Source organism: Apus apus, chromosome 5, assembly GCF_020740795.1.
Source record: "Apus apus isolate bApuApu2 chromosome 5, bApuApu2.pri.cur, whole genome shotgun sequence".
Classification (NCBI taxonomy): domain Eukaryota; kingdom Metazoa; phylum Chordata; class Aves; order Apodiformes; family Apodidae; genus Apus; species Apus apus.
The window spans coordinates 34,326,939-34,336,002 of NC_067286.1; the positions used below are offsets into that span (position 1 = coordinate 34,326,939).

The 9,064-nt window shown below is 33.3% G+C and overlaps 1 protein-coding gene across 3 annotated transcripts in view; it reads right to left on the reverse strand.

Annotated features, from left to right (window-relative positions):
• Positions 1 to 9,064, reverse strand: part of CDIN1 (CDAN1 interacting nuclease 1) — a 125,070-nt gene that overhangs the window by 65,149 nt on the left and 50,857 nt on the right. Inside the window, exons 6-8 of one of the 3 annotated variants that reach the window (XM_051621678.1) lie at positions 6,915 to 6,994; positions 6,505 to 6,554; positions 3,645 to 3,712 (exon numbers count right to left, since the gene is read on the reverse strand). The exons of 1 other annotated variant lie outside the window; for it this stretch is intronic. In XM_051621678.1, coding sequence (XP_051477638.1) covers positions 3,645 to 3,712; positions 6,505 to 6,554; positions 6,915 to 6,994 — 198 coding nt within the window. Of the gene's footprint in view, positions 1 to 3,644; positions 3,721 to 6,504; positions 6,555 to 6,914; positions 6,995 to 9,064 lie in introns of all 3 variants that reach the window. One more of the 3 variants, XM_051621679.1, reaches the window with a different exon arrangement.

Genomic DNA, 9,064 nt, shown 5'->3' on the forward strand with positions numbered 1-9,064 from the left:
ACAAAATATGCTTCCTTTAACAAAAAAGTAAAATAAAAAGAAGACAAAGCAAGCCCTTAATATTTTCTGAACTGTTGTCCTTGGTTTCTGATACCATTACACTGGTATTTCTGAAACACCATTTCTCCATTAGAATTTGGAGTGACCTGGTCATTCAATTCCAGGCATGGCTTTCTGTCTTCACCCAAGCTTAACTAATGGCACTACCTAGTAACAAGTAAGGCTGTGTAGCCCCTTAACACCTACTGGGCTGTTGACATTGTCATGCATCCCATTCGCCTTTCTACATCACCTTTGATTAAAATTAATGGTCCATTCTCACTGTTGGGTAGCTTATTTCCAATCCATTTATCAGGTTAGGGCTGTAGTTTCATGGCCAATGTTCAGAACCCAGTTTTAGAATACTTTGTGCATATCCTGAAAGGTCAGCAGTTTGAGTCCAAGTAACATTTTAATGACAAGAAAAACATACACTCTTAGAAATAAAAATATTTTAGAAGTGCCTGAAGCAAACTTTTCTCCTCTTTCTCACTGAAGAATATAACTTGGAAGTATTTTTTCTATGTAGTAAACTACCATTGAAAAGTAGAACAGAAGTTATTTTTGAACCGTTCTACATTCAGTTAAGTGTGAACTTCAATAGCTGTTTATTCTTTTTGATAGTATTTATTTTTACATTTGAAAGTATTTCTTCACTGTAAACACACTATATTGTAAACCACAAGTCTTTGCAATTTAACACTTCATTATATCACCTGATTGGCTTTTAAACTTTTCTAGGATTTGGAGACAGACTTGGTTGTTGGCTATTTTTCAAACATTGTCAGGTATACGGATAAAAGTTTTTAGATTAACAAGGTTCGAATTTAACAGAACCTATGAATAAAGTGTTTTATGCCCTAGCAGAAAATTAATTAATGCTCTAAGTAATTTCTTCATCTTGATAAAAATAAAGAACAATCCAGTTTTATTCAACTCTGTTTAACTGTCTCCTCTTAATTGATCACAACAGTCTAGAAAAGACAATAGGATATCCCAGCTGAAATGTTGATTATTTAAGGGCACACGAATGGCAAGAGAAAGTTCAGTCTTTCTATAATATCTAACAAATGTTAGTATCTCAAATTCAGGAAAATGTACCTTAAAAAATCCCATTGAAAGTCAGGACAGATGTAAAAACATTTCACTGTCAACTTGGTAGGTCTCTGAACTAGAGTTTGAATCAGCATTACTTTTAATATTCGTTGGCAGACTATTTTCAAGGATGCCACATTACTTTTAAAATCATTTCACACTAATGTATGGCTTGAAATAAAACTTTTTTGTCTGGTCGGTTTAAGTCTGTTTTCGAATGCTTTCACCTGGTTTCTTCTAAAATTTTGTATTACAATAAACATTGGAAAATATGTTAAAAACCATGTTTATTATTGATGAGAGTTGTCTATCACATGCATGAATGTAATTAAATATTACACTTTAGTATCAGGAAAACTGATAAAGATGGAGAACTGTGTTTTTGCTGAAGAGAGGACATATTTTTTTCACATGCATCTCATGAACAGTACACTAATAAAGTGCAAACCCTATTAGTTTGTATAGTTTTCCAATCAATTTCTGTGTGAATCTGAAGGTGTGATTTCTGATCTGGAGGCTTTGAAAGCTAACTGCTCTAAAACCAGACAAATTACATCCTGGACCTGAAAAGCTTCTTCATACTCTAAGACTATACTGGGGAATTTATATTCACAGTGTCCTTTGACTGTGCTTTCTTCTCCTGTAACAGACTCTCTGTTGCCCAGGTGATTGTAGCTGATGCAAAAAACTTACTATTCTTGAAGAATACACTAACATGGGAACTGCAAGAATTCTGTTTCTTTAACACATGTTAAAAAGTGATGGAATGAGTGCAGCAATTTAAGTCAAAAGCCACCCTAAAAAACGGAATGTAGTTTTACTCAAAGCCTGTATGTGCTGACCCATAGGAAATACCATCATATCTTCTATTTTCCTCAAGTTTTCTTCAAGCAGTTTTGGAACTAATTTTTCAGAAAGAAAATAACTTTATTGTGAGGGGTTCAATAGGGTTCATTTGCAGATACCTAGGAAAAGCTATTTTTTTAAAAAACCCCTAGAACCTCAAAGACACACGTAATGCACAAAAATGACAAATACAACTGCTTAACATATCTTAAATCATGACTAAAAAAATACTTCAGTATACACAAAATGGAAAGAATAAATCAGGCTTCCCATTTATATCTTTATATTCTAATGAGTTAACCCATTCTAAATATTTTGATTTGATAGCACAAATTTCTTAGAACTTTTCTGTAAAGACAAAATTGATGCTTATCCAAGGTCATGAAACACAAAAAATTGAATCTGATTTGTGTACTACACACTTGGCACAAGCCAAATAAAATTATAATTGTTGGGTTGAGGATCTATTAGTGAGTCATTTAGTCCATTCCCTTGTATTGTGACAGGACTGATTTCATTACCAGCTTTGATGGATGAGTGTCAACTCTAGCCTTGAATTTTTCATTGAAGGTGATTCCATAGCCTTCCCTGGCAGTTTGTTTTATACTTATTGTTCCCAGAACTGGTTAGTATTTTAACCATCATCATCTCTGTAATTACAGCTTCAGCCTATTACCTCTACTCCTCTAGTCAAGTAGGAAAACCTACCTCCTCACATTTTCATAGTAACATTTGCAAGTTTGTATGCAAAAGTTCTGTCTTTTTTTTTGTCTTTTTATTTTTTTCTTCATTTTTCTCTAAAAGAAAAGATCACACTCTGTTCCTTAATCATATGGACAAATACTTTTAAAAATTTTACTATTCTTTCTAATTGCTTAAATTGGCTTAAGGTTTCAAAATTCTTAACCTCTCACTTAAGAGGTTATAGTTTCTGGTAAAATCAGCAAAATTCCTTGATCACACAAATTAACAAAAGACAGCATTTACCTTTGTTATTGTCTCATCACATAAGGACTCCAAGATTTAAGAAGTCACTGTTAAAGTTTATTCTCACAATAAGAGAAATGATGCTTTAAACAGTAATCATTGTTTTAATGGCACTCGTATACAAGAAATGTAGTGCAGGCTAAAAGAAAAAAATGAAAATAACTTCCTAACTAATTAATCCTTAAAATAACTTTAAATATGGGGAGAGTGATGATAGTGCTTGCATCAGTTGGGAGGCAGGGAGAAAAAAATCAGCAGAAACTGCACAGAAAGCTAAATGAGTGAATCCTCTAGCAGTTCTTTAATACATAAAGCATTTTGAAGCTAATATTTCTTATGCTTCCTCCTAAGTCTCATAAGGCCTAGATTATGGCTAATATCTCATGACACCAAAAGTAATACTGCAGCAGATATTAAAGCATTTTTTTCAGCTACTTATTCTATAAAATATTAATTGCAAGCCTGTGCATGTGCTGTATATATAGGGTATTAGGTAACTGAGTTCCTGCTCAGTTCTAAATCAATAAAAGATAACATGTACAGCATCAGTCAGTTTTTTACTCTTCCTTTACTATCTAATACAAAGAACATTGAGGCTTATTTTTTTCTTAAGTAAACAGTCACTGAAATCTTTGAAGTTAAGGATTCACTGACTAGCCTCTACTGCAGATTCTTACCTATGAAAGAGAGATTTTTTTCCAAAAGCATTTCTCGCAGCAAGACTTCATGCTCATGCCCAATAGCGCTGATAGGCTTAGGTTAAGAAAGGGAAGATTACTTTGGAAAAGAAGCAACTTCAGAAAAACATCATAGGTAAAGTAATTAATGGTAAAACTTATTTGCCTTCATCTGCACTTCAAAAGTGAGCACTTGAACACTAAGTTTTAAAATTCCTTACAGGGATTTTCCGAAGCATTTAGCATTTTGTGAAAATCAGACTACTGTATCATCAGCACACATTTTACAAAATTAAGACCCATTAGATCATATTTACTTGGTATAAATAAGGGTAATATTTCTTTTTTTGTTTTATTTCTCCTCAAATTTAAAATAAAGTTGTAAGCTTAAAATATATCATTAAATACCTTTTAAGTTGCTCTTTAATGACTAGTGTACCAAGTCTCTAATTCAGAAGAATGAAATATATGGTTTTTTTCTTTATATTCTGAAATTGATAGGCACTATATCCATCTGAAACATCTTACTGTAACAAAATATCCATTTAATTGATTTTTCAGAAGCATGAACTAACGTCAGGGAAGGATTAAATAATATTTTATAGTGAAGTCCTTTTCACTTCACCGGTGGCCTGTTGATCCAATGTGCTTTTCTTAGCAGTATGTAAAAAAGATACCACATCAAATATTTTTAATGTACCTTGATGGAGGTCAAAGTCCTATTCTGGAAGGTTTTAAGAAAAATCTTATGGAATATCATGATAAAGGATCTTACACTAAAAACAGTTAAGTTCCTAATTCTGTTTAGAATATCTTCTGAAAATTTTAACTACAGATCACCTTGCCATTTGGGCTAATTAATTTATACCAATACTTCTTGCTGAACAGCTAAAATCCCAATTGTATGGAATACTTCATATGTATACACAGTTTTTATCAACTGAAACAATGTATTACGAAGAGCAGCCAAAATGTAAGAAAAGTACTGCAAACAGAATTTATAATGCACCACAAGCAGAAACACTTAGACCTAGTCTATAATAATACCTGTTATTGATGTATGGCAATGACCATGGGGCAAAACTTGTAAATAACCTCACAAGCCATTTTCTGCTCATGCAATCTAGCAGCCTAGTTTCCCGTAAGCATCTGAACTATTACTGAAAAATAGCCTCTTGGCATTTACAAAGAGGTTGACTTCATACTTTAGTCCATGCATATACAATTAGATAGTTATATTTAAAATCAATATGCAATCCTTCAGAAGACATTATGCTTTTAAAACCTTAACTTTAAATTGATTTTTAACTATTTTATGCACCTCAAAATTAACATCTAATTCAGCAACATACTTGCAGATAATGCACTCACACAGCTTAGTATTAAACTTTTCTATACCATAATCAAATTGAAAAACTCATTATTTCCACTGATATCACTGCATATTCAATAGCTTCACTTGAACCTGGATCTGAAGAGGATAGAAAAGATCTTTTTTGGCCGTGGGCAAGTTATTCTTAAACAGTGTTCATAATTCTACATATATGTTATTATTACTTTTAAATGTGATACTTTCAAAATACTATAGCCAGATTGTTTGTCAACAAAATATTAATTTTAAAATTCTGGATATGAAATTTAGTGATCAACAACCTTTTAAAAAGTGCAACTTATTAGATTAACCCACTTTCAGAGAGCTGTGTTTAATGTTGAAGACAGTCTCAATGAATACTTAAGTAACGATTAAAATGACAAAACACCATTAGAACTCTATCCTGCTGCCACTGAACTTAATAGGAGCAGGGCTGAGTCTGTAGCAGACACCAACAAAGTATTTCTGCTGGAAAGAACGTATTTTTAAAGGGTGACCATCACATGTATCACAACTACAAGTGTTGTTTTTCATGTGTAACTAAACATCACTGTAGCTATGCTATCCTGAAACTGTACAGTGAAATCAAGATCTTCTCCTAAACTGGACAAAGAGATTTATGCAAGGATTCTCTAGGGTTTGGAAAGGAATTGCCTTGCCAGCCTGCCCAGTGATAGCATCTCATGCTTTTGAAATTGCTTCTTTGACAGCACACTGAAGCAGAAGAGCTACTAATTGAGAACTTTTATTAAAAGAGCTTCGGAATTGCAGTGATCATCCCCAATAAATTGTAATCTTAGCCTTGAATACTCAGTGCTGTGTGGAGTTTCCTCCATATTCTCACTGATACTGAAAAACGCTAATTAACCATATCAACGCTAAAAAAACCCCACCAAATCAACAAAGAAACCTAACAAACCTTAAAATTGAACTACACAGGCATTTTCCCAATAGCTAACCTATTTTCCTTTAAGAAGAGATAGAGAACTGCACTAGAATGTCAAAGATGAGTTTAAAAATACCAATTGGTCAATCCCCCTGAATTGCACTTGAAAACATTCCAGTTACAACTCAGTCATAACAAAGCAATGCCATAGTGTTGAACACTATCTATGCAGCTTATTAATTTAATCACAGAATAATTGAGATTGGAAGGTATCGCCAAGTATCAATTCCACCACTCAAAGCATGGTCAACTAATCTGAATAGAAAGCCAGACGTGCATTTCAACTAATCAAAACCAAAGACAATCTATCAGGCACATGAACACGTAGCCACCAAGCTGGCAACTTCTTGTGGTCCATCTGATTTTTCTTAAACAGTGTAAAAGAAAGCTCTGCAGTGACCCTACAGCTGATTGAATGTAAAACAGGAGTATGAAACGTTTTTTGTGAAGCGGAACTTTATGTCAGGCTAAAGCTAGACACATCTCTTCCACACAGGCTAAGCTCGTCAATTGTGCACCTAAAATTTTATGGGAAAGGATACTGTTTGATGCAGTCCACCAGTGGTCCATAACAACAGTCATTGACAGTACACTGCAGACAAGTAAGAGAAGTAGTATAGCAATGGGCAACTACGAAACCATTACAGTTAAACAGTATCTTAAAAACAGTAATTACTTTTCTTCAAAAAGGCTATCAGATGCTGTTCAGATTTAATCACAGAAAACAAAAACTCCATGTTTTTATTCACTATAAAAGCAAGCTATTAAAAAGTGAGATGCTTCTCTCACAAATATTGCATTGCCATTTATGGTGCACCCTGACCTCACTGATAGTTTACGATGACAGTAATTAAATGAGGTTTAAAATCTTTTACTCTGCTAGGCAGAAAACAGCACTGCCACAGAAAGGGGGAAAAAAAATAATAATAAAAAAGACAACTGTGATTAATACCTGATAGACTTGATTTGCTAGAACTCCATCTGGAATCTGAGAAGGGTCCCGCAGCATACTATTTATGAGAGTTTTGGAGGCTAGAGAAATAAAGAATGAAAATATACAAAAAAGCTGTTAGCTCAGTTATCCACTTGGCAGGAAGACAGACATACTTCTTTAAGGATAACATTGATGATGTTGATAATCTTGAAAATTATCCAACCAGCAACTACAAACCTATAAATTTGTAGCTACTTACCCATTCTGATACAATTAACTCTACAAGTCTTGAAACACTAAAATATTTTATTAGCACCGGGTGAAAGCAAGTCTGTGTTTACTTACTCAGTTTCACTGGATGGTTTGTGCTTTGGAAGCATCCTGCAGTTCCTAGGGAAACTGCTTAGTTTGTACTTTTACTTACATAAAGAAAATGTAACCCAAAATAACCTCCATATCCCATGAGAACTTAACGAAGAAGATACATAAAAAGTCAAAACAGCCTTTAAAACACTGTTTGGTCTCAACAATCTCACACACTTTATAGATTTGATTCCAGTTTAGTAGTTTTCAAATTTATTTATTTACTTATTTAGAGTCAACACATTTATTTGTCTAATCAAAAAGCTGGCAAAAGGCTTTTTCTGCTATTTTCAAATGTATATAACTAAGACACAAAAGAAAACTGATGGAAATTTAGTACTATTTATCAGTCTCTTATTCACTGATATTGATACCTACAATGAAAAAAATAATGAAAGTGTAGACCAGGCTTGAGACTGGCAAAGTTCCCACGTTTGCCCAAGATTTCCTGTGTGACTTCAGGCAAATTCCTTTAACCTGCATGTGCTTCAGCCAAATTTCTTTAACCTATGTGTGCTTCAGCCCTGTAAACTAAACAAAAATTTACTTTTTCCCTGTTCTTCATCTGCTATGCTCCAAATCAGGGCCAAAGCTTTGTCACTCTCTTCAGTGACTGTATCAAAAGCCTTAGATGACACTGTGAAAAGGATTCCTGGACCCTGTGAAATGAAGGGATCTGCTATATAAGCAGCAACATTACTATTACTAATTAATGTGTTTCTGCTAGAAACAAAGGATATGATCATTTTAATCTCCCCAAGTGTCTCCTAAAAGCATGGCATGCAGTTGAAAGTAGTATTTTCAAGAAAATATTTTGTTTACAAAACTATACCATAATGCAAAGTATGGTGCCAGTCTTTGTAGCTCTTGCAAAGCCTAAAATGAGTTTAAAGGCTTTGCAAGAGCTACAAAGACTGGCATCATCACAGGCAGTAGCAAAAGTTTGAGCAAAAGTTTTTAAAGTGATTGATATACTAAGTCAAAACACTTTTAGAAGCATCATGCTGTATTATACATTTGTATCTTATTCTCATATGAAATAAGCATTACTTCTATAAGTCAATTGTAAAGAATAAATAGGCATTTTACTCTAGCTTTTGTATTCTGTTAAAAATGTGTTTGTACACAGAATAAAAACTTTGAAAATGTGAACCTGAAGACAGTGTATGTATTTACTTTACTAACACTAATCATTAGAATAATAGCAATTTTCTAGTAGGTAGGAATAACACACAATAACATAATACAGAGGTTGATATAAAGGTAGGATAATGAAGAATAACTGAGGAAGACTGAGCAGAAAGACTAATGATTTAAGTATAATGACTTGATTATGAAAAAATTAAGCTATTTTGTAACTGATCAAAAACTATCAAAACCCCACCAATTCATTTTAGGGAAATGTTTAACTGGCCACTACTGAGTCATGAGCTACAGGTGCAAAATAAATTTCCTCTATTTCTGACATTGTCAACTTCAGTTTCTCACTTGAAGTTAAGAGATATTCTATACCTATATCAAAGTAATAATGAATTGACATACTGAATTTTATATTAAGCTGATATCATGTTGGCTCTACAAGATTTTAAATTAAGCCTTTAAAAGAAAAGGCATCAAACAAAACTGACTACTGCACTTGCTTTCAATATACTAACTTTCCTTCACATAAAACATTATCTGCTTATGTGATGTCCTGCAAAATAAAGACAAAAAAACCCTCCTGCATACTTTAAATTTTGTATTACTTATGCAACTAAGATACAACATCTTCAGCTGTAATTCTTTTGTCAGAAAACCAGCTACTG